This window comes from Leguminivora glycinivorella, chromosome Z (genome assembly GCF_023078275.1).
Source record: "Leguminivora glycinivorella isolate SPB_JAAS2020 chromosome Z, LegGlyc_1.1, whole genome shotgun sequence".
Classification (NCBI taxonomy): domain Eukaryota; kingdom Metazoa; phylum Arthropoda; class Insecta; order Lepidoptera; family Tortricidae; genus Leguminivora; species Leguminivora glycinivorella.
The window spans coordinates 53,364,318-53,391,401 of record NC_062998.1 but is presented as its reverse complement, the minus strand read 5'-3'; the positions used below and the strand labels follow the sequence as shown (position 1 = coordinate 53,391,401).

The 27,084-nt window shown below is 40.0% G+C and overlaps 1 protein-coding gene across 1 annotated transcript in view; it reads right to left on the bottom strand.

Moving 5' to 3' along the window:
* The window catches only part of LOC125240653 (roquin-1), a 94,172-nt gene that overhangs the window by 18,302 nt on the left and 48,786 nt on the right, over nt 1–27,084 (bottom strand). Inside the window, exons 11-13 of the mRNA XM_048148651.1 lie at nt 17,896–18,023; nt 7,169–7,265; nt 5,221–5,369 (exon numbers count right to left, since the gene is read on the bottom strand). Of these exons, the coding sequence (XP_048004608.1) occupies nt 5,221–5,369; nt 7,169–7,265; nt 17,896–18,023 (374 nt within the window). The remainder of the gene's footprint in view (nt 1–5,220; nt 5,370–7,168; nt 7,266–17,895; nt 18,024–27,084) is intronic.

Below are 27,084 nucleotides of genomic sequence, written 5' to 3'. Positions count from 1 at the left end.
GACGAGCTACGCGCAATAATTCGCGTACTAGGAGCCAGAGTGCGCGGGACAACCGCGGCACCTCACGGAATGTGACCTACGCTGCTACAACAAGAGAGGGAAACCAGGTAAGTGACGAACACCCCAACCTTTCAGAATTTTTTCGTCCATAAAGTATTAACATGTGACGGAGTAGATTACGTGTTTACATGCGAAGGGTTAAATTATGTAAGTTTAAAAGTACAAGGACAAGAATTAATTTTCATTATTGATACGGGGGCGACGTGTTCGTTAATTCATATAGATAGAGTTCCAAATAACTTATTGCAAAAGGTAGATGCAACAATAAAAGGCGTGGGAGGTGATATCACCTGCAATAACAAAGCTTATGTATCGCTAGAGAACGGTAACCAGATATCATTCACACAGAAGTTCTACGTATTAAATGAAATGCCATGTCATGCGGATGGACTTCTTGGTTCAGATTTCTTACGAACTTATGGCGCAGATATCAACTTACGGACGAACTTGTTAACTTTGCATTCTGACGATCGAATGTGTGTGTTACCAATTCACGGAAATGGTGACACCGATACACATTTATCAGTACCAGCTAGAACTGAGACATTGCATTTGATAAAAGTCGATTCATCTTTTCAAATAGGAAATGAATATGTAATTAGCGCAGGAGAGTTATTCGAAAATGTTTTTATAGCCGGTAGTATAGGAAAGGTTAACAATAATAGGATACCGATTAAAATATTAAATACAACTGACAGGGACATTCAAATACCTATTTTCACGCCAAAACTTACTCCCTTGAAGGACTATGACATATGTTACTTTTACAAATATGATAATGGAGTAGATAGGGTTTCACGATTGCTACAAACATTAAAGTTAAATCACTTAAATAAAACCGATAGGAAGCTTATTGAATCAATTTGTGTGAAATACGCGGACGTTTTTTACTTAGATGAAGACAAGCTAGGCACTACAAATATATTAAGTCAGAGTATTAGTGTTAAACCCAACACCAAACCAATATACGTAAAACCATACAGACTACCAGAAACTATGAAGCCAGAGATTAGTAGACAGATTAAAAATATGTTAAAAGATGATATCATAGAACCCACAAATAGCGATTGGAATAGCCCAATTCTTTTAGTTCCCAAAAAATCGGACGGTAATACGAAAAAATGGAGGTTAGTCGTAGATTATAGAAAAATAAATAACGTAATTCAAGATGATAAGTTTCCACTACCTAACATCAACGAGATTTTGGACTCATTATCAGGCGCAGTATATTTCAGTCACCTAGACTTGCAACAATCTTATTATCAAACAGCATTGGATGAAGACAGTAGAAACATTACATCATTTACCACCAGTCAAGGACAATTTAGGATGAAAAGGCTCCCAATGGGATTAAAAATAAGTGCCAGTGCGTTTTCGCGTGTCATGTCAATCGCCATGTCAGGACTTTCGTATGAACAATGTTTTGTTTATATGGACGACCTCGTGGTTTTTGGTAGAAATATGGAACAGCATAACAAAAATTTAACTAACGTTTTAGAACGATTGCGAAAGGTAAATCTCAAGGTTAATCCGCAGAAATGCGAATTTCTAAAAACTCAACTTTTGTACCTAGGTCATAAAGTAACATCCGATGGAGTTTTTCCAGATCCTGAAAAAACTAGAGTATTAAAAAAATATCCAGAACCCACGAATAGCGATGAAGTAAGACGTTTCGTAGCGTTTTGTAATTATTACAGGAAATTTATACCCAATTTTGCATCAATCACATTACCGTTGAATAAATTAAGTAGGAAAAATGTTACTTTCGAATGGACGGATGAGTGTAAACAAGCATTTTCAACTCTAAAGCAAAAGCTTATTTCCCCACCAATCTTGCAATACCCAGACTTCTCAGAAGATAATGAATTCATTTTACAAACAGACGCTTCCGGATTGGCGATAGGCTCTTGTTTATGTAACAAAGATATGAGACCAGTGGCGTACGCAAGTAGAACATTGAACAAAGCCGAGTTCAATTATCCGACTATTCAAAAAGAGTTATTAGCTGTGATATGGAGCGTCAAGTACTTTAGACCATATTTGTACGGAAAAAGTTTTACCATTATGACCGACCATAAACCTTTATTGTATTTATTCAGCATGAAGGACCCGTCCACCCGTTTAATTAAATTCAGATTGCAACTCGAACAATATAACTACAAAGTTGTTTACATTAAGGGCAAAGATAACGTCGTCGCAGACGCGTTGAGTAGAGTGACCATCACTTCGGATGAGTTAAAGAGTATAGGAGAACAAGTTTTAGTTACAACTAGAGCGCAAAGCAAAAAAGCTTTACAACAAAACGCAGATTCGGGAAATACCGCGGATCTTAATATATCCAATGATTCGGGGCCTGATCAACCTCAAATTTCGGAAATATTAAGAAAACCGAGTAATTCTGTTGAGTTACAATTTATAAAAAATATAGAATTAGACAAGTTACGACAAAGAGGTGAAGTAACTACGGAACAGGAATGTTTTTCGTATGTTGAGGCAAAGTCAATTATATACATAAACCTTAGTTACATGTCGCACTATACGCGAGTCGATTTTGCGAATAAACTGAGTGTTTTTTGTAATAAATTAAATATAAATGAGATATTTGTCATTAAGACAGTAGATAACGCGTTATTTTTAAAGAATCTCAGTGAAGAAATAATGAATAATAATCAGTGGTCCGGACCACGCATTAGCATTCTCAGAAATGTTAAGGTGGCTCGCTTAGGTTACCCGAAGCTCAGGCTGCGTTAGATGGCGTTAATCTGCAAATTACCAATAATTGACGAAAAAGAAAAAACTATAATATTGAACGACTATCACTTATTGCCAACGAGTGGGCATGCCGGCATACGACGAATGATAAATAATATCAAAAGTAAATATTTTTGGCCAAAACTAGAACACGATGTTAAAAATTTTGTACGAAAATGTAGTAAATGTCAATTTACGAAACATTCGCGAGAAAATAAGGAACCAATGCAAATAACGACAACAGCCACTGCGGCAATGAAAAAAATATTTCTTGATATCGTAGGACCATTACAAACAGACTCAGACGGATTCACCTACATCTTAACTGTACAATGCGAGCTAAGTAAGTATATAGAAGCGTACCCGCTACGCAATAAGGACTCAGTCAGCGTGGCGCGAGCTTTAGTCAACAATTACATATTACGGTATGGTATCCCCAAGGTCATTGCTACAGATAAAGGGACCGAGTTCACGTCAACAATATTCAGTGAGGTATGTAAACTTTTAAAAATTAATAAAATGCATTCGACAGCTTACCATCATCAATCCCTAGGATCAATAGAAAATATGCATAAACATTTAGCGGCATTTTTACGAATTTATTGTGACGAACGTTCTGATACGTGGAGTAGTTGGCTACCCTTTTGGTGTTTTGCCTACAACACCACAAATTCATAGCTCAACTAAATATTCACCATTTGAGCTCGTTTTTGGAAAAGTATGCCAAGTACCTAGTAATTTAAGTAACACCTTGGATCCATTGTATAATCCTAATAATTACATGTTAGAATTACGATATAGGCTACAATTAGCACATAAGGATGCCAGAGAGCATTTGCTCCGGAGTAAATTAGCTAATAAGAAATTATATGACCAGAATGCTCATTCTTTTGTTTACAATAAGGGTGATTTAGTATTAATGAAAAACGAAACTGCAAAGAAATTGGATAAATTATATAAAGGACCATTTAAAGTTGTTCAAGATTGTGGACCAAATATAAAAATAATAAATAAAGGAAAAATAGAAACAATTCATAAAAACCGTATAAAATTGTTTATTGAGTAAAATTCAATGATTTATTCTTTGTGTAATAGATACAGGTATAGGAATATATATAACAATTTGAGTCATTTTGACTTTTTCCAGGCTTTTCTTGTTATTAAATAGAAATATAACAAAAAAAAAATTGTAATAAGTAGTATTTTTTTTTCTTTTATTAGCCCGGTGATGTAGTGGGCATAAGTATTGCATGCATGTGTAAGCGAGTTAGTATTAATAAATCGTTTGAACTATCAACACGTGTTCACCATTAATCGAACCTGACTCCGATCCCCACAGGGGGACGCACTTTTTTTTCCTTTAGGAGCGATTATTTCCGAAAATATTAATATTATCAAAAAATAATCTTAGTAAACCCTTATTCATTTTTAAATACCTATCTAACAATATATCACACGTTGGGGGTGGAATGAAAAAAAATATCAGCCTCCACTTTACATGTAGGGGGGGTACCCTAATAAAACCTTTTTTTTCCATTTTTCATTTTTGCACTTTGTTGGCGTAATTGATATACATATTGGTACCAAATTTCAGCTTTCTAGTGCTTACGGTTACTGAGATTATCCGCGGACGGACGGACGGACAGACAGACATGGCGAAACTATAAGGGTTCCTAGTTGACTACGGAACCCTAAAAAGGGTCAAGCAGCTTATTGTCTAGTGGTATGGAAAGTGGTAGAATGCTAATCTTTTGGAATCTTTGACTTTCGTGTCAAAAAATGGCACCGACGTCAAAATGTCGACTGGTGAAGGGCGAATATAGAACTTAACTGACAGTGGCAAAGTAGCTTTGACAACGTCCGTCATGAAACTTGTACTAGTTTTAGTGGTCAAAAGGTGTTTAAAAGGTTTAGGCAGTAAGTCCGCCTTGTGTCCTTTTTTGTGCAATAGTGTTTGATCATATAAAGAACCTAGACCTAGGACCTAGAACCTAAAACTAAGATCCAGACAAATTCAATTGTTGAATAATCGAAATATAGTCTTTAGACTTCCATGACTTTTAAAATTTCACCGCTCCTTTCTTCCCGTGGGTGTCGTAGAAGTCGACTGTGGGATATGGGCTAAGTTTTGGGCGAGAGGCTGGCAACCTGTAACTGCAATGTCACAATTTGGACTTCTTTCAACCCCTTTTTGCCAAGAGTGGCACTGAAACTTAACAGTTCATATGCTTTACTTACCCCTTTATGGGATACAGGCACTCATTTCCTCATATAAGTCGCCTGTAGGATAGTAACTGTGGTGTACGCGAAGTGATTTTCTATACCTTAAAGCGGAACTGAAACTTGAGTACTTTCATGTGTTCTGCCTACCCCTTTCGGGAATACATGCGTGAGTGTATGTGTACGTACGCTCTCTCTGCTCGTAGTTGGCGTTGTCGAACAGCTCGGGGTACCCGGCCCGGTACACGGGCGGGTACCCGCGGCACTCGGAGGGTAACACGCGCCGGTAGTACTGGGTGTCGGGTAACATCATATGTTGCTGCATGTGGTTGAAGTTTCTGGAACAAATTGTATAGATTTCTTTATACGGACACTGGTCTTATGTTGGAAAACGGTAGGTTGAAATTAAATCAAAGAGGATCGAGTATATATCAAAATATCATTAGACTTGGAAAATAGGCTACTAGACTCGTATCGAATTTGGCACAATAAATGATTGTCTTCTGTAGTATTTAACATTAAAAAAAAAACAATATTTATGGGCACACTTCCACAGGGGACGGACTTGGGGGACCTTAGATAGTTTTTATTTATTTTAGTTATATCTTTTCATTTTGTTAGTTTTAAGATTTAGTTTAATTTAGATTAGTTTTTGTTTTAAGTGCATTCTACTTATTTATTATTCATTACTTATTATTACTTAATGTATTAAGCAGAACATATTTCATAATAATAATTATATTTATAGATTTTGGGTATTAAAAGTGTATGATGACTACGTATTTTCGATTAAAAATGTGTGTAATTTTTTATTTATTTTGGCCACCGAAAACGCTGTCAGCGATGAAGTGACGTCATCGAATTCGAACCTTACTGCATGTCAAAACAATCACTGACATATTGAACTTTATGCCTTCATACTTAAAAAGTCAGAAAATGTTGTTTTCGAGTAGAATGACCTGATGCACAGAAAATCTATAGATTAACATGACTGTGTTGTTTTCGCCTGATTACGTAAATAACTATTCATTAAAAATATTTTTTGCTGTTTTTAAGTCATAATAAAATATGGTAATATTTTATTTCGGTTAATTGGACAGTATTTAATCATATAAGACAGACTTTCAAAAAGGGTCAAGTAGCCTATAATATAGCCCCGCCACTGCAAGGGTTAAGAAATAACCAAGACCACCAGTTTGACGACCACTTTGGCTCAGTCGATAGTGACCCTGCCTGCTGAGACGCGGTCCTGGGTTCGAATCCCGGTAAGGGCATTTATTTGTGTGGTGAACACAGATATTTTTTCCTGAGTCATGGATGTTTTCTATGTATACAGCGCGTAAACCTAATAAGGGCGATAAATGAAACCAGTGGCACTTGTAATACAAGGCTTGTACCTTTCGAGAAACGGGCCCCAGGCATATAATTCAATATTGTTATCATTAATTAAGAGGTGTTTTTGAGTTACTTTTAATTTTCACCCCATAATGAATTTTTGAAAAAAATCCCAGCAGCAATGTACTGTAAACGTTGTTGCGATGACAATCAATGACAACTGTCAACGAGCGTTAAACGCGAGTGTGTTTGCATTACGTTGCGGGCCGAATTCATTTGTATGGATAAAAAAAAAATTCCATTTTAAGTAAAAGTTATCTAATTCCATTTTTTATGTCCTATACTCACCACCGTTAAGAGGTTCGCCCGTATTAGGTTTACACCCTGTATAAGTATTTGTATATTATATATATCGTTGTCTGAGTACCTGCAACACAAGCCTTCTTGAGCTAACCGTGGGACTGAGTCAATCTGTGTAAGAATGTCCTATAATATTTATTTTATTTATTTATTTAACGTAATAATTTCTTCGAAGTTTCACGTGTAAAATAACATTTGCACCCGAGAGGCTGTCAAAATGCCTATTTATATAGGACTGGCTCTAGTTGAAAGAAGACTGAAGTAAAACGATATTATTCGTTTTCATAATTGATTGTATGGAAAAAAGTTTTCCTCTGTGTGTTTTTTCTAGGTTTATTTTTTTGGTTTCGTACAAACTTTTGACACTGCAGAGAAAAAATAGCAATAGGTGTGTGTGTGTATGTGTGTGCGTGTGTGTGTATTTGTGTGCGTGTGAACTTACGAAGGCTGCCCGGGCTCCACATGCGCGTTGTCTTGGTTAAACTCCGCGTTGGACAGGATTTCAGGCTGCAAGCCTTGAGGCGGGATCGACGGCATAGCTGCAAAAAAATATTTATTTAACTTAAAGTACCAAAAGGCGAACTTAATGCCTTAGGTTTTAATAATCATCATCAGCACGTTACCGTTCGTGTGGCTCTCCGGCACAGAAGGCTCCTTACGGTCGAAAAGTCGGATTTTCTGATAAAACTTTCTCATATGATAAAACGGCACTAGTGCATCGCCTACATTTATAACAAATGTAACCCTTTTACAGACACCAAAAAGATATTTAGGGTAAATTTCCCCAAAAAAGGACAATCTCACTCCTCTCGGGTAATCTCCCGACTCTCGGGTAAGCTCGGCGCTCACCGGCAGGTAGGGCGCGCGGTGATGGAGCAGGTATAGAAAGCTTTTAAAGTCACAAAATCTTTTTAGGGTATTTTTCCGTAAAATCGGGTAATTTCTCTTCTAATTTACCCCTAACCGGGTACATACAGTGCCGGACAAAATGCATCATACACCGACATATAAAATAAACTTTCTATCATAATTTCTTTACCCTTAAACTTAACATCACAATTGTATTGGAAAACTTGTAGCTAATTTCATGGCGTACAACATACAGACAATAACATATCAATGATCGTTCAATTATTTTTTTACATGAGTGTAAATATAAATATCAGTACTTTTGGCTCTGGACGAATTTGATCATACAGTAATTAAAATACGAATGAAATGCAACGTAGTAGTGTGTATGGCTTTCATCTGCTTTAGATATCGCTGATTGTCTCGGAGGAACATTTTCAGTTAGAAACTGAAGGTATTTATCTAACCCAAGCTTTTTCCTGTGCCTACTAAAGTAGGCAAAGTGGGTATAATTCAGAAACACATTTGATATTTTCTTTATTTTTCCAAAAACTTCCTTAAATTTTGGCTTGGATTGATTACATGAGACTATGGCTACTTTAAGCTACTACTGAATGGCTAATTCAAGCTATTCATTCCTATTAATCAACAAACGCATGAGATATACATACTGGTATTGTCTTTCAGCCATCGCCCGTCTGAATATATATGATGTGTTTAATAAAGATGACTAAAAGAAAATACTAGTATGTCTATTTCATGCGTTCGTTGTGATTCATAGGATTAAGTAGCTTCAATGGCTAACATAGTCTCATGTTATCAATCCTAGTCAAAATTTAAGACGATACGATACCCCTCATTTCTCCATACAAACGCTCTCGCCTGTTTCCTCTCTGGTTTTTGAAGCTAGATCAATGGTTTTTTCAACACAGGTTTTTATTATCAATATCTGTGTCGGACCGTTTTGCTTTTTTTGATATTTTTGTTTTAAAAGGAATTAGAGCCTCTCAAAGTTGGCAAAAACGGCTTAATTGAATTTGCCAGAAAGAAAGGAGTGGTATTCAAAACTGAGACCAATTATCCAAAAAAACGAAACGGTCCGACACAGATAATTTCCTTGTCATTCTGATTTCCAAATTTCGTAACGATTGGTTAAGTTTTGGAGGAGGAAACAGTCGAGAGCGGAACCTCGATTTTTGCGGGTTTTACGCGGGATGTCGCGCCTGAGCTGCAGTTGTCCCTATCGCACCAAATTTGAGGGCGGGGCTAAGTTTTTAAATACGTACACTAAAATAAAATATAATAATTTTACCTTCCAATAAAATTGTTATTATTTTGCCTGGTATATCCGAGGTCTTTATTGTTTCTTTATAGAGAGAGTACGTCGTAGACGTCGCATCGGACCGGTAGATGGCGCCATCGTTCGTTGTAAGTCGCTCCGGCGTCACACCGCCGCGATGTTGGTAGTCCCGTTTTTCCCCACCTGCAACACAAGGCTCCCCGCGCCCCGACCCGCCACCAGCCACCCTCATTGTTGAGGAGAAGTGCCGACGGTATATTAAGCCTACCAGGAAGGCATCACTCAGACCTCGGATATACCAGGCAAAATAATAACAATTTTATTGGAAGGTAAAATTATTATATTATTTGTGCCGTTTGTATATCCGAGGTCTTTATAGAGACCTGTTTATTATCTCCTGGTGGCGAGTCAGCTGGCGCGCAAGCCTTTGGTAGCCCTATTGGCATAGCATAGAAGAATAAGTGAATCAGTTGTTGAACCGATTTGACAGATGTATCAGTCGAAATAGCCTTCGATCCGCGAATATCTCGGTGCCAGAAACGCCTAAAGAGATTTTCGTGATGACGTTTAGCTTTAGTCAGCGAATAGTTAGAGAAATGACATTATTATACATCGCAGATCAAAACCAAAAAAGATGTAGGCGAGGCTGACTTGAACAAGATACAAAAACCTTAGATACACTATTATTATTAACAGACACGTTATTTTATCAGGTTATAAACCCAATTTCAGACACAGAGTGTGGAAATTAACTGTAAAAGTAGTGTAACTATCTGTACTGTAGCAGGGTAACGTAATTGATACTGCTTTTGTCAACCCTTCGTAAAAATTATCTAAATCAATATTAGCTTTGATATGACTATTTAAAGTCCAACGTCTTACGTCCATATCAAACACAGAAAAAGGTCATCACTCACGCGCCCAAGGGCTATTTGTTACAATACTGGTATTTTCGATCAGACTATTTCGCGTCAAGCGAGCGCGGTTGCAAGCGAGACTCCTGAACTCTGAACTCTTTTTAGTGAGGGCATTTGAGGATACCGATCGCTCGGTAAAACTAGCCTAGAAGATGAAAAGTACGAGCGCTGTCGATTGCTACTACACTGGACGGAGGTATCAGTCGATTTCTTCAAGTCAGTCATTGACTCTTAGGGTAATCCATTACCTAATCCAAAACCCGATGCGACGGATTTCTACTTCGTGCAATGAAGGTCGACAGAGTAGACTGAGAGGTGGAGACGTCCGTGTCGCATCGCTGGTGGTTGCTGAACACGTCGTGGTAGCAGGTCAAGGGGTGAATTAAAACACCGCCACACATGCGCGCTTTAAGAGCGTAGGCGGAGCGCAATAATGGCGGTGCACCGCACAAACGCTGGCGTTGCGCCCAGTGGGCGCTAGCGGGAACTAACGAGCGCTGATTGCGAGCGCAACGCGCGCGGGACGCGAGCGGAATGCACGCGCATTCAGCGCGCTGATAGCGTAGCGTTAGCGCTATGTGTGGCGGAGGCTTAATACGTACCGTTGTACGACGTAATGCAGGGCTCTCGCAGACGAAGAGGTACGATGACGGGCGAAGCAGAAGAAGGCGAGGTCACCGAAGGTCACTTACTTGGCTCCCAGGGGTGCATACTGACCTCGTACGACAGTCTGTTGGAGTCAGCAGTTACTGTCGTAGTTACTCGTAACAGAAGAGATGTAATCCTGCCATCGTACAGCATAACATAACATACAACCGAACTGTGCATAGCATATAGTGCTATGCGAACCTTAATCCGGCTGCATGTCACTTCAGTCGCTAGCGCCACCGCCTGTTGAAGATTATTTTCCATCGGAAGAGCTTTACTTCGTACAATGTTCCGATTATTGAAGGTCTTATCGGGCTGCAGATGCAAGCAAAACAGGGGCGATTGGCCTACAGCTATCGGCAGCTGTACGAGGTAATGCTGGAAACTGCAGCGGTGCAACCTTCCTCTGTAGACTACGAAAGTTGTGAAATTGATGAAATCAGGTTCAACGATCGAATCAAGCACTATATTAATTCAGTATAGTCGAGCCAGATGATAACTACTGAAGTCCTCCTGAGTTCCTGGCCCCTTTCGCTTTGAGCTGGAATCTCAAGTTCACTAAGGCGAAGCGGGTTTATTTTTCCCAATTTGTTTATTAGAGGCTCGGCGAATAAGTTAATCTCTCGAATGGACAGTGGGCGCCACAAGCCTCCGGGAAATCGTCGTGTACTTGGAACCCCCGCGGCCAGATTACCGATCGGTTTTGGTGTCCACCCGGTAAACAGACGCACGCTCAGGATGCAGGACGCTGGCTCGAATTCAGATCTGGACATTCTGAAAGAGATTTTTTTTTTTTAATTCCGCAAACCTTTACGATGTTTTTGACCTACACAATGAGCGATGTACAGGAATCACAGGGTCGTCTCGCGAGGCGCCTCTCCGATTAGATAGCTCGCGAACATCGTCAGGACACCCTCGCAGCAGTGCGGCTCCTCGTCCGGTTATTGACGTCTTACCTCGTTCAACTATGGGTGTCCAAACCACGTTAGGACGTAGCATCTTTAGAATTTATCTGTTCTCACTTCGGCGACGGAGGAGTCCTTGGTCAAAATAGAGTGTAAATACTGTCGTACTTCACGGGAACTGGAAAGAGAAGAGTGGATACCATAGTGTACGGGATGTCAGCTGATAGCGGCGCCCGGCGTCACATTGGAGGGTAGTATCAGCCTGGTCAGCAGCGATACCGTAGCAGACGGAGCCTGGATAGTCGTGGTCGTAGCACCATTGTAGGGGAAGACAGTGTTCGCGGTGAGCGTGACATCTTAGGCGCGACGGGCGTTATCAGCGTGGCGGCTAGCAGCACCAAGGGCCCACATCAGCAATCTTACCAGCTTGTCACTGCAGCAGACGCTGTTATGTTCGGCGGTGAGATTGAGACGGCCGTCGTCAGCTCGAAAGGCGTCTCGATGCCCTGTCGCGTCACGCAGTATCGTGCTCAGTGGCCCTCTCGAGGTCGCCGCCGTCAGCGCGGGAGGCACCGGCGCCAGCGTGGCAGTCAGCTACATCGGTGAACAGCATCAACAGAGTTCGCGGCGTCGTCACGGCAAACGCGGCAGGAAAATTAGCGACGCCTTCGCGGCAGCCGCAGTATTGCGCTCGGTGGCGCGATGAAGGTCGCCGCGTCTGCAATCTTACCTCGTGCGATCGAGGCGACATCAAGGCGCCAGCATCAGCGTGTCGGCCGTCGACACCGGTGGAAAACTTCAAGTAGCTTGCGGCGTTGTCACGGCAGACGCAGCAGAAGGATTGCGACGCCTGTGCAGCGGTTAACAGTATTACGCTCCGCATCACCACTGAAGCGCCAGCATAAGCGTGGCGCCCAGCAATACTGGTGGACAGCTTCAGCAGGATCGCGGCGTTGTCATGGCAGATGAGCTCGCTGCATCACCATCGAGGCGCCAGCATAAGCGTGGCGGCCAGCGATACTGGTGGACAGCTACAGCAGGTGGACAGTCAGCAGGATCGCGGCGTTGTCACGGCAGACGAACGCTCTGCATCACCATCGAGGCGCCAGCATAAGCGTGGCGGCCAGCGATACTGGTGGACAGCTACAGCAGGTGGACAGTCAGCAGGATCGCGGCGTTGTCACGGCAGACGAACGCTCTGCATCACCATCGAGGCGCCAGCATAAGCGTGGCGGCCAGCGATATTGGTGGACAGCTTCAGCAGGATCGCGGCGTTGTCAAGGCAGACGCACGCTCTGCATCACCATCGAGGCGCCAGCATAAGCGTGGCGGCCAGCGATACTGGTGGACAGCTTCAGCAGGATCGCGGCGTTGTCACGGCAGACGAACGCTCTGCATCACCATCGAGGCGCCAGCATAAGCGTGGCGGCCAGCGATATTGGTGGACAGCTTCAGCAGGCTCGCGGCGTTGTCAAGGCAGACGCACGCTCTGCATCACCATCGAGGCGCCAGCATAAGCGTGGCGGCCAGCGATACTGGTGGACAGCTTCAGCAGGATCGCGGCGTTGTCACGGCAGACGAACGCTCTGCATCACCATCGAGGCGCCAGCATAAGCGTGGCGGCCAGCGATACTGGTGGACAGCTTCAGCAGGATCGCGGCGTTGTCACGGCAGACGAACGTTCTGCATCACCATCGAGGCGCCAGCATAAGCGTGGCGGCCAGCGATACTGGTGGACAGCTTCAGCAGGATCGCGGCGTTGTCACGGCAGATGAGCGCGCTTTGTGGCGGGGGCAGAAGGTGGCCGCGCTGGTAGCCTGCGTATTGACGACTGATCACTAACGGCACGGCGCTCGCGTCGGGGCAGCAGCAGACATACTTACAGCGTCGCACGCGGCGCCTATGCGGCGGCCACAACGTTGTTCGGCGGCACCGCAGAGATGGCCATCGTTAACGAGGAGGCAACTTCTACGCAACCTCGGCGGCGCCGACGCGGCGGACAACACTGCCGCGGTCAGCGGCGCTATCGCAGCGCTACAGTAAGTTTCGGCGCCGACACGTGGCTTGGGGCCTCCGCACCGAATCGGAAACCGAACATGTTCTTTCTAAAATAATATGAATCTGCTCACCCATTCGTCGGAGAAATTCAAACCTCCTTGGAGCGCGGTATTCCTCCACCGCGCCCTCCGCCGCCGCCGCCGCCGCAGCCCGCAGGTCGCGCAGCCCGCGGTCGCGAAGCACGTGGTCCCCGGAGCACGTGGTCCCCGGCGGAGCAACTTACCTACGTTACCGCTTATATTCTAGCGCGAAACTTTTAATACGCGGATAACACTTCCTACTTTAGTCTCGGAAATGCGAATAGTTTAAAAAGAAAACTGATTAACGGTAACGATTTTTGCAGCATGGAACTTTCTTACAAAAAAGTGGGTAGAATCATAAAGCACCGCTCGTTCATTTCTATAGTGAGAACCTCGAAAGACGAATAATGATCGCTAGCGAGGCATAATATATCTCATTATTCAAGACGAACGAGCGTAAATTAAAAGGGAAGAAAGAATTGACGGATGAAATTGAAAAATTTCATAATTCCGAAACGTTATAAGCCACTTTTTTAAATAAAAACACGAATAACTCTGGTTTGACCAGAAATAGAAACTAAAAGATTAATTTCGAGACACCATGCTGTAAAAATGTTCGAACGGAATACGCGACAACCGGTCACTTCGGCGTTCGACGAAACAATGAGGGTGGCTGGTGGCGGGTCGGGGCGCGGGGAGCCTTGTGTTGCAGGTGGGGAAAAACGGGACTACCAACATCGCGGCGGTGTGACGCCGGAGCGACTTACAACGAACGATGGCGCCATCTACCGGTCCGATGCGACGTCTACGACGTACTCTCTCTATAAAGAAACAATAAAGACCTCGGATATACAAACGGCACAAATAATATCAGTTTTATCAGTCATACCGTTGTACATTTTCTTCGCAGACATATAATCAAAAAATGCCCTAAATAGTTACTACTCTAAATAAGGCCCATCGCTCACTTCTTAAGTTTTATAACTTGGTGTAAACATTGTGTTCATGAATTCAATCATCAATTTTTGTAATAAGTATTTATACTACGGTCTGTCGTCTAAAACACATTTATTCAGGACTATGCATTTAGGTTATGGTGCTCTAAATTTAGACGGTCCGAGTTCTAGCAAGTGGTGCATTAAGGTTGCAGACAACATTGGCATACTTTATTTCATACTATATAGTTTAAATGGATAAAATTAGGTGTGAAATAAAACTATAGAAACGGATTAAATCGTATATAATGAATTTACAATTCATCCCGACGTTTCGAACACTTTACAGCGCTCGTAGTCAACGGGTGACTGAGGAAAAATTACAATGTGCAAAAGCTAACTACATATAAGAAATATTAACGAACCACGACTATAAATAAAATAGATTTCTAAGGCAGGTTCACACACTATTAATAAAGCTAGTTATACAATGTTCAAAAAATTTACCATTACTATGTTACAAAAAAAAAGCAATCAATTAATCTACACAAAATTTACAAAAACAAACTGCAAATGTCCAACACCATACAACCGAACACAAATGCCTCACAGTCTTCGTCGTGTTTGTTCCATTATCAGATGAACTACTGGATCCTAAGCCGGTGGTAAAGTAAAGCCATCTTCTCTATTAAAGTTTGGATATTTCTTGATCTCAATGGCCTCGCGCAACATTCTGGGTATATACCGCTTCTCCTTAGCAAGAACCAGAGGCTTATCAAACTTTATAGCATGATTGACTTTATCCATGACATGTTCAGAGACTGCAGACTTTTGCCGACGGTGCTTGACATCCGCTATGTGTTCCTTCACCCGTGTGGAAATACTTCGTTTTGTCTGCCCCACATACGACTCACTATACGCGATTTAATCCGTTTCCATAGTTTTATTTTATGAGTAACTATCGCGGTAACCGAAGACAACATTAAAATTAGGTAGTTAATTAAAGTAGTTTGGAGTTACCTGCTGTCCTACGGGATAAATATTATAATATACATATCCATATATTTTTATTCTTTTCCTTCCGGCGACCGGAAGGACGTATTGACAAACACTTTCAGCTAGTGTGTCAGTTCCTTTGTCACCCATGTTTCACAACTAAAGAGTAAGACGAAATTGACGATAGATAAATTTTACAAATAGTGAACAAGTGAAGATGCTCTAACTGAAACAATTACTTTTCATATTAATAATGTTTACCATTACACACAGAGCACAATCTCATCGGTAAATATTGTCAATTTTACTTTATTTCGACGTGCTTTTATCATAGCGCTCTTGAATAATACGATTTGTATTTGTAAAGAAAATATCTCCTAGATACATACTATCAATTGTGTCGCTTAGTTTCAAACTTCCATTCTGCTTTAAGATTGAATATATAAAAAATATATATTAACCTTATAGCAGAATGGATTTATCCAGGTTTGAAGTTAAGCGACACAATTACGCTTAATTCGGTATGTAAGAAATACCTTAATTTTTGTTAACTTACTGATGGGCCTTATTTCATACATGCAGCAATTTGGGTCCATGTGCACCTACTTAATGCACAATTGCACATGGACCCAAATTTTTGACCCATTTACACTTATCTAATTATAAAATGTACATAACGTTTCGAGACTTTTAGCCGGGCCTTATTTGTATGTAGATTACAGATGCCCTTAGTTGGTAGATGAAATGAGTGTTATCTACGTTTTAATTCTATGGTAACAGAAATGCTGATATCTAAGAGTATCAATAAGTTCTAAATAATAAAAATATCAAAAGTATCTATACGTTTAAGTACCGATACCTAGGTTTAAATTTAGCTGGCAAATTAGTTAAGCATTTTTATGGTTGGTCTTGTTCTGTGCTAAGCCTTGTATTTCTAATGCTAGATAGGTAATATGTATACCTACAGCCCTAGAAAATTATAAATATAAGATGCATATGTAGCTTTCCATCTGAAAAAAGGTCCTTATGCTGCATATGCAATAAGATTTTGTTTGGCAGATTTTTTGTTAGAATTCTGCTAAAAAGTTCTAATTACGTACACTCTTGGAACATAATCTGGTGTCTGGAAAGTATAATAGGTACCAAATTGTCCTAGTTAAATTTTCCTACGCTGTCATTTCTGTCAAACATGTGCAAAAAATAATGAATAAGATTCACATAAACTTTTGGTAGGTAGATACTGTCAACCGATTATGTAGAATCCTAGGCCACTCTAGAACCCTGTCGTATTGACACCGTGCTTTATTTGCTATAGAAGTCAGTTTTACTTTTACTGTGAAGTCTGTGAAAGAGGTCTACAGTGGCCTATGACATAGAATTCAGATTGGTTGACTGTACGTACCTACTCCTATAATATGGCTTCTCTTTGACATCGAAAAGGTTTTAGCTTTTTACATACCGAATAACTTTATTTCGCTAACATGATTTCTTTTAAGATAATCACAAGTATAAGATAAGGAACTGTTTTTACAATACTTAAAACATTACAAATTTGCATTTTAGTCAAATCAGTACACTTAGTATACTTCACGGAGTCCAAAACATTACGCTTTAGAAGTCCGAAACTAGAGAAATATAGAGAGCGCTCGAGCGCGAGTAGCTACTTGCGCCGGCAGCGGCGCGGCTGTGTGCGTGCGCCGCGCGCACGCACACAGGGCCTCTCTGTGGGTTCCACCCCCGTCAGCGCGACGGCGATAAAGACTTAAAAATCTCAAATTTGAATTCGTGCTTCGGTATCGTATCCTCTTAAGGAAGTTTTTGGAAAAACAAAGATAATATCAAATGTTATTCTGAATTATACCCACTTTGCCTACTTTAGTAGGCACACAGGAAAAAGCTTGGGTTAGATAAATACCTTCAGTTTGTAACTGAAAATGTTCCTGCGAAACAAGCAGCAATATCTAAAGCAGATGAAAGCCATACACACTATTAAATTGCATTTCATTCGTATTTTAATTACTGTATGATCAAATTTGTCCAGAGCCAAAAGTACTAATATTTATATTTATACCCATGTAAAAAAATAATTGAACAATCATTGATATTTATTTGTATATTTATTTATTATTTAAATAAGTTACACATCATAACAGTAAAACCAAGGCACTGTGAAACTAAAAAGTAAAAACAATAGGTATAGCACATAAATAGTAAAAAAAGATTAAAAACAGACGAGAAAAAAAAACTATATTCTATTTAGGCGATATGTTATTGTCTGTATGTTATACGCCACGAAATTAGCTAAAAGTTTTCCAACACAACTGTGATGTTAAGTTTAAGGGTAAAGAAATTATGATAGAAAGTTTATTTTATATGTCGGTGTATGATGCATTTTGTCCAGCACTGTATGGCGCGAGGTGGTACAGAAGAGAGGTGATACTGAAGAATTTTACAGACAAAATATTTTTGGGGTTTTCTTCCCAAAAACAGGGTAAATATACACCTATAGGGTAATTCTACCTAAAACGGGGTAAAACTTACCAGGCACGTATGGCGCGGGGTGGTACGGCGGGTAAACAGGCGCGGGGGGCGCGGGAGGCATCGCGGCCGGCGCTAGGAACAGTGCATTCCCGTTTGTGCCCAACGCGGAGCTGAGATAGGCACGGTACCTGCAACATATAATATATAAAAATCGCATACATACTAACATAAACTCTGAAATTAATATGTATAACCTTTTTTCATTTGGGCAGTCGTGTTAAATAAGCATATATGCCAAATTTCATCACGCTAGGTCACCTAGAACTGGGTTAGGTTTTTGATGATAGATGGATCTATGTTTTTGACAATAACAAAAAAAAATCTTCTCACTGACTGTACTCGTAATTTTCCAACTAATAATCATCGAGACAGTTCTAACCATACAATAAAAGCTAAAGCTAAAGTAAAAGCTTTTATTGGGGAATTGAACGGGAGGCTGAGTGGTCAAGACCCTCGCTCCGGGTCGTTCCTGTTGCAACGGTTGTCCATCGCGGTAACTAGACGTGCCCGCGCGGCTTCGCTCGCGTAAGTGATCGATATCCTAATAAGGCCCTGGTTTCTCTGGCCCGTCACACGCGACCGACGGCGTCTGGATGTGCGCCGCACGCTGTGCCACACGCCGTCGGTCGCGGGTGCGTGGGTTTTCTGAGCCTTGGTCACCCGTCGCCGGCGACGGAACTCAGAAGCTTTGGTAGACTGCTTTTTGAACTGTTGTGTTGTGCTCTGAGCAAAATGAATACAAAAATACTTACATTCTTAGAAGAAGACGTTCATGAAATAGGTAGGTAGGTACGTAAGTACCTATTGATATTATCCAAAAAAGAGACAGTCGAACGATATTTGTATAAAACCGGCAAAAAGAAAGTGCAATTTTTTAACTTGGTGCTTAAACACTTGCAATGCAGTAAAAAAAAATTACATCGTATATTCGATTATGTCGAAAACACTTCACGAAAGTACAATTCATCATTATCTTTAGTGAAATCATTTCATTTTCCATATCAAGACGCCACCCGCCGTCCGTTGCTATTCCACATATCAAATCGAATACAGAGCGTCGCGTGCGGCGTGTGACCTTCGCCCGTCGACCTACCCGCCGCCGGCGACGTTTCAGAGAAACCACCCTCAAACATTTCCGAACAATACATTCGAACGTCGTCGGTCGCCTACCCGCGTCGGTTGCCGGCCGCCGGCGGCGGGTGGTCAGAGAAACCAGGGCCTAACACTTTCACTGTCCTTGCACCCAATGTGGTATCACGATTATCCTCAATTTCAATTAGGGAATGCAATCGGTAAATAGTTTGTATGAAAATAACTTGTTATTTACCGGTGTCTCAGTAATTCCCATACAATTATTTACCTGTTTACATGTCCTAATTTCAATGCCTATTTTACCTATAACAGTATTAGGGTACACTTTTCAGTTAAGAACCGTGAACGTGATTTATCTACTTACAATTCTAGGCAATCTTAGGCATCGCCAAACCAAAATTCGTCACATAAATTTTCGGCTTTAGCCATGTTTATTCCACAATTGACACATGACTTGACAGTAACGACACGACAGAACAAAATAGGCCTTTTATTTCCTGTCACTTCGAACAAAATAAACAGCTATACTACTGCAGGTGTACCAACATAACAAACTCACAAAACATAGGTAATAAACTTTCATCAATTTGGACCACTTGAACACTCGCGAAACGAAAGACCGAGTAAGTGCCGATTGGATCCCGAATATAGCCGAAGTCTTGAAATGATGAAGTTTATGAAATTTTCGTTAGCTAATTGTAAAATAAATACGCAGCGTAAGCGGCAGTTTTCATATACATTTTCTATTCCTATATTTAGACAATAGATTTAAATAGTTTTCTATTACGATACTTGCTTTGTATCCGAGAAACGTGGTCCAAAAGTTTTTAAAATTTGTAAGGCGCCATCTCGTTTCTTCCCTCGTTTTTTATCCCTTTCTGGTTTTTCGTTTTTATATAAGTAGATTGTTAGTGTTTAATTAAGGATTTACTGTATTAATTATTAAATTATCGATTTATTAAACCATACAATTGACGACCGGTCTGGCGCAGTCGGTAGTGATCCTGCCTGCTACGCCGCGGTCCCGGGTTCGAATCCCGGTATGGGCATTTATTTGTGTGATGAACACAGATATTTGTTTCTGAGTCATGGATGTTTTCTATGTATATAAGTATTTATATATTATATATATCGTTGTCTGAGTACCCACAACACAAGCCTTCTTGAGCTTACCGTGGGTCTCAGTCAATCTGTGTAAGAATGTCCTATAATATTTATTTATTTTTTATTTATACAATTAAATTGCGTGTTTTATCATACAGTTCTTAAGGCCAGCTCAAGTCTTCATCATCAGATCAGCTCGATGGCATCATACTATTCTATTGACACCGAACATACATAAGTATCTCTGCAAATTTTCAGCTTCATAGGAAGTGGCTCAAATTGAACTTGCAAGAAAACTCAGTGTAAGTTACATACTACACGGGGACTGCTGCGCTGCTAAATCAAATAGGCACACTAGCGAGTAGCTATTTATGGACAATTCGGCTGTTCATAAGAACCTGGTATCCGCTTTGACAACTATATCCATATATTTGACGGACTCAACTCAGAGCCAATTGCATCAACCAATCAGCAGAAGCAAAGTTACTAGACACATCAACGTCAATCAGCAAAGTCTATGAAAATTCCTATAAAAAAATTGCGAACGCTAAATTCGGTAACCGACGGCACATCTCGGGCACTGGCGATCAATTATATGAAAGAGGCGCGTTCCTAGCACACAGTCTAAGCTCGTGTAGGTGAACGCGTACCATACTTGTATGAGTGACATATGACAAGTCGACTGTTCGCGTTCTTGACAGGCGGTAACTGTGAGGTAACCGAGAGGGGGTGGGCGGCACTTTCAGCGGGGAGCGGGAGTGGCCATACTGTACGATAGTACTCTTTATTATACTGTGCCGACGGTTTACTGCATTCTGGTTTCCACACGATGTTTTCCTTAGCTGAAAAGCAACTGGCATTTCGCACTTAGCAACTTTGTGATTAATAAAATCATTAGAGAGATACACACACATTCGCCATTGCACATTATTGTAATTAGTCGCGTCTGCTCGCGAGTTTGTTTAATAATGATGTTGATGATTAATCTAAGATTCAAAATTAAATAATAAATGATTAATAACAATCCTTTGACCTTCGTAAGGGTTCAAAATATCTTCATACAACAGGGGCCATTTCTCAAAACTGAAAGTTACAAGTTACAAGCGGAAGTCTCTTTCCAACTTGTCATATTAGACTTTTTTTTTTTTAATATTGGGGACACCTTACACAGATCAACCTAGCCCCAAACTAAGCAAAGCTTGTACTATGGGTGCTAGGCGATGATAGATAAATATATACTTATATACATACCCCCTTATTCATAAACGTTCACTAAAGTTATCAAGCTGATAAAGTTCGTTTGTCCCTTTCCGACGTATTGGTGTGATAGAAAAGGACAAACGAACTTTATCGGCTTGATAACTTTAGAGTACGTTTATGAATAAGGGGGATAGAAAACATCCATTACTGAGGAACAAATATCTGTGCTCATCACACAAATAAATACCCTTACCAGGATTCGAACCCAGGACCGCGGCTTAGCAGGCAGGGTCACTACCGACTGAGCCAAACCGGTCGTCATTGATTAACCACTTGTAAATTGTAACGTGTTGTGTCGAGAAATGGGCCACAGGTCTGGCCTATTGGGTAGTGACCGTGACTGTTGTATTTTTGCGATATTTTATTGGATGTTTTATTTGTATTTAAGTATTTTTATATTTCATTATTTTTAAAATCGGGACTTAATCGCGTATAACTACATATTAAACTGACCTCCAACGTTTCAAGGACGGTGTTGTCCCCGTGGTCTCGGAGAAGACTGGCTTGAAATGACATCAACACCTTCAAACTCGCGCGGCTGTCAGAAGTTGTTGATGTCATTTCAAGCCAGTCTTCTCCGAGACCACGGGGACAACGCCGTCCTTGAAACGTTGGAGGTCAGTTTAATATGTAGTTATACGCGATTAAGTCCCGATTTTAAAAATAATGATGTGTAATAATCGTGAAAGTTTAAATCAGTATTTTTATATTATACCTACCTACATACACATCGTTGTCTGAGTACCCACAATACAATCTTTCTTGAACTTATCGGTTCTTGATCTTATTTGTGTATGTCCCCATAAGTTTTATCTACATACATTGGTTCAGTGGGTTAAACGTAGAACAGACAGGCAGACATAATTAGTTATTAGAAGTTAGGGATTTATTATTATAAAATTAATTTCGCAAAGCTATAGAACACAAGAGCATAATAAACAATATTCACGCATGGCAAGCGTTACGGAAACAACATTAGTAGGTTAAAAAAAAGCTTTGAGTTTATCGCGAACATACAGACGTACATACAGAAAAAAAGCGCTGGTAGCCTAGCGGTAAGCACGTGCGACTTTCGTTCCGGAGGTCGCGGGTTCGAACCCCGGCTCGCACCAATGAGTTTTTCGAAATTTATGTGCGAAATGTCATTTGATATTTGCCAGTCGCTTTTCGGTGAAGGAAAACATCGTGAGGAAACCGGACTAATTCCAATAAGGTCTAGTTTAGCAGTCGCTTTCTTAAAAGTAGTGCCTACGCCAAATTTTGGGATTAGTTGTCAAAGCGGACCCCAGGCTCCCATGAGCCGTGGCAAATGCCGGGATAGCGCTAGGACGATGATGACACACGTACATACGTTTTGTGATGTTTCGATAGATTATTATTATTAGGCATTTATCACGGAATTAAGAACTACCCACATTAACACTTAAAAAATATTACGACGTAATTGCTACCAAATATTTTGCTTAAAATACCTATTTTTAAACCTAATCCTGATCTTCAAATACTTCACAATAGACTAGTTTCCTATACTTGAAATAAAGTATTGTATGCAGTGAAATAAAGCACCACATAATTAGAAGAAAAATATGCATAGAAGTTATGTTGAAACATAATTTCTATTTAATAAGGTAAAGAGAAAGATATAAAGTAAATGAATTGACCGTGACGTCACTCCTTCCTCAGTATTTCATAGTAATTCCATATTAGCAAAACGTTCTGACAGTTCTTAAAAAGTACTAATTTGACTAGTAGGAAACTAGCCTATTGCTAAGAAATATTTCTATTTATATACATCCGTGGGTTGTAACTTCGCGATGTTCTTAGAAAACGTAAAAATAAAAACGCGGTATCTCAAATAATACGTACATATATATTACAATTTAGAAGTAAAGAATACTACATCTTACCATTTAGAAAATTTGATTAGTTTAATACTTGATAACATATTATTTTTATGTAGATAAATGTAGATCGCCAAAAGTATGATCTTTTCGTGGGAAGGCTCAGGTACCGATGGATCGATGAGGTCCAGAAAGATCTGTGTGACCTTCAAGCGACTGAGTGGCGTCAGATCCCACAGGATAGGAGCGAATGGCGCAGTCTAGTGTCCGACACTAGACTGACAGTATCCAGCACTAGACAGTGTCCGGCCAAGACCCCAGTTCGGGTCGCTGAGCCAGCGCAGTAAGATAAAAGGCTACTTGCCTCCTAGTCAAATCAGCTTCCTTTTAAGAACTGTCAAAACGAATTTCAACGTCTTGCTAATATAGAATTAATATGAAATCGAATTGAATGACGTCACGGTCAACTCAGTTACTTTATATATTTCTACCTGACTTATTAAATAGAAATTTGATTTGAAAATAATTTCTATCCATGTTTTTCTTATATTTACGTGATGTTTTATTTCGTGCATGGTATAATAGTTATTTGTTATACAAGAGTGCAAAGTTGTATTTTAACGCCGAGTGTGGAATTGAAAAACGAGCAAGCGAAAGGATTCTATAGTTGAACCACGAGCGAAACGAGTGGTTTGAAATTAGAATCCTGAGCTTGCGAGTAAACACACGAGAAGTAAAATACATTTGCACCCGAGTGTAACACAAAACTTTTCCCCTCACTATAGCGAGGAAAGTACAACGCAAAAAACGCGTTTATCACTGCTTCCAGTAGTTCCACAGGTGGTAAAACATCTTCATCACTAGATTAACCCACTTTTATCAATTTTAAAGCAGGAAATTTGTCTCTATTCAAGGTCAAATTACTTTATCCACTAGTGGATTAAACCCGCTGGTATTAAAGGACAAAACACGTGTTTCCGAGCTAGTGAGGGGGAAAATATTTTATTTTAAGTACAGTCAAGTTCCCTAATGCACAATAAGCGTACTTATAAAAATGTACTTACCATTTAAGAAAATGATTGTTTATCCCCAAAACGCTCAAACACCGCCACGCGGATGCACAAAGAGTACAATAGTACATCATCTTCAACATTTTAAAAATAAACTTTGAAAAACAAAAACTTAACAAGAAATATAAAATGATGCGACGCGGCGCAAGTCAGGAAAGAAAATGGACGGAGGGAATAAAAACATGGCGGTAGGTCAATTTATTTATGAAAAAAAATAGGGTAGTTTTTTTTTAAATTCCCTAATAGACCTTCGAACTTCGCGGACACGGAGTTGCGTCTTTGAATCGAATCCGAACTTTACAAATATTCTTTTTTTCTTCAGTCGAAAAATAATTTTAATGTGGTTTATATTCAAATGCGTAAAAATAAGAATGGAAAATGCAATATCAATGACGTAAAAATGAGTTATTTAGATTTTGTCAACTACGTAATGATATAATCCATACTTAATATTATAAACGGGAAAGTGTGTGTGTCTGTTTGTCCGTCTTTCACGGCAAAGCAGAGCGACGAATTGAAGTGGAGATAGTTGAAGGGATGGAGAGTGACATAGGCTACTTTTTATCTCTTTCTAACCCCCCGTATCCCTACAATGTGGGGTGGGGGGGGGTGGAAGTTTGGATGGAGCATTCCGGAGTTTACGAATTTAACGCGAGTAAAGCCGCGGACAAAAGCTAGTCATTATAATAGGGATGACGACTACATACATATTTTTAGCTTTTTCTTATTAATGAAAAAATACAAAGATATAGAGCATCAAAGTTCCGGAGTGGGGGCTTGTGACGTAAATTCTAAGTAAAAATTGTACCTAGGCGTGACGTCACGCGAAACTTCAACGCACTGTACCGTTGTAATTTTTCGTTTACGAGAAAAAAGGAAAAAAATCGTATTTAAAAATAGTTTAAGCGGGTTACTCACGTATTAAGTCGATATAGCGTTCGACATGTTTCGGTTCAATTTCGAGAACCTTTTCTCAAGAGTAGCGAAATTGAACCGAAGCATGTCGAACGCTATATCGACTTAATACGTGAGTAACCCGCTTAAAATATTTTTAAATATGTATGAGTCTCACGGGAGTTTTATAGTTAAAAAAAAAACCGGCCAAGTGCGAGTCGGGCTCGCGCACAAAGGGTTCCGTAGCAGCAAACCAAAATTACAGTTAAATCAACCTATCTCAAAAACTATAAGAGATACTTTGATCAAACCAAAAATCGTTGAAAGAGTTAATTAGCATGCATCACCTCTATTTTTTTTAGAATTTTATACCCCGTAGTTATAAAAATAGAGGGGGGGGGACATACTTTTTACGACTTTGAGAGCTGATATCTCAAAAACCGTTCACTTTAAGAAAAATGTTTTTTAGAAAACTTTATATCATTTTAAAAGACCTTTCCATTGATACCCCACACGGGTATGTACATCGAAAAAAAAAAATTTTCATCCCTCAGTTACATGTATGGGGGCCCCACCCCCAATTCTTTTTTTTACTATTTAGTGTCATAATTTTGTAGCGGTTCATACAACACATATTCCCATCAAATTTCATCACTGTAGTACTTATAGTTTCCGAGTAAATCGGCTGTGACAGACGGACAGACGGACAGACGGACAGACGGACAGACGGACATGACGAAACTATAAGGGTTCCGTTTTTGCCATTTTGGCTACGGAACCCTAAAAAATCGTGTCTAAAATTATTTGATAATCGAACTGAAGGACTAATTCGTTTTTACAGTCGTCTCGCATATTGATTGCTTAACTAAATAGGATTAAACACACAATATTCTTGTTGATAAGGACACGAATGCTACGCACAAACATTAGAGGTATACAAAACATCGCAGAGATCATAATCTTGTACATATATTTCGCTGAAGCAAAGTAGCAGTATTTATATAGAAATAAACAGTAAAAACGCCAGGCAAAAATATGTTTTATTAGTGTCAAAGTTAAAACTAAAATTATACACAAAATAGCCCTCAAATGGGGTACATAACTACGAAACTTAAAATGATTTATCAGATATATTTATATCTACTTACATAAATTGCACAATCAATTGAAATGTTCATTTTAATCGAATAATTTCTGTAGTATTTTGTAAAGAAATTAGCTAGAAAATAACATTTTAATAAATCTCATTCAAATATATCGTCGCCTAGCACTCATAGTACAAGCTTTGCTTAGTTTGGGGCTAGGTTGATTTGTGTAAGGTGTCCCGTGACATTTATATTTTTTCCCCTCACTAGCTCGGAAACACGTGTTTTGTCCTTTAATACCAGCGGGTAAAAACGCATTTTATCCACTAGTGGGTAAAGTAGTTTGACCTTGAATAAAGTCAAATTAACTGCTTTAAAATTGATAAAAGTAGGTGAATCTAGTAATAAGGATGATTTACTACCTGTGGAACTAATGGAAGCAGTGATAAACGCATTTTTTGCGTTGTAGTTTCCTCGCTGTAGTGAGGGGAAAAGTTTTGTGTTACACTCGGGTGCAAATGTATTTTACTTCTCGTGTGTTAAAAAACTCGCAAGTTCAGGATTCTATTCTCGAACCACTCGCTTCGCTCGTGGTTCAACTATAGAATCCTTTCACTTGCTCGTTTTTCAATTCCACACTCGGCGTTAAAATACAACTTTGCCCCCTTGTATAACAAATAACTATTAACCCCCGACGCAAAAACGACGGGGTGTGACGTGTCTGTCTGTCTGTTTGTCTGACTGTCTGTTAGTGGCATCGTAGCTCCCGAACGGACGAACCGATTTAGATTTAGTTTTTTTTTTGTTTGAAAGCTGAAGTAGTTAGGAGTATTCATGACAATC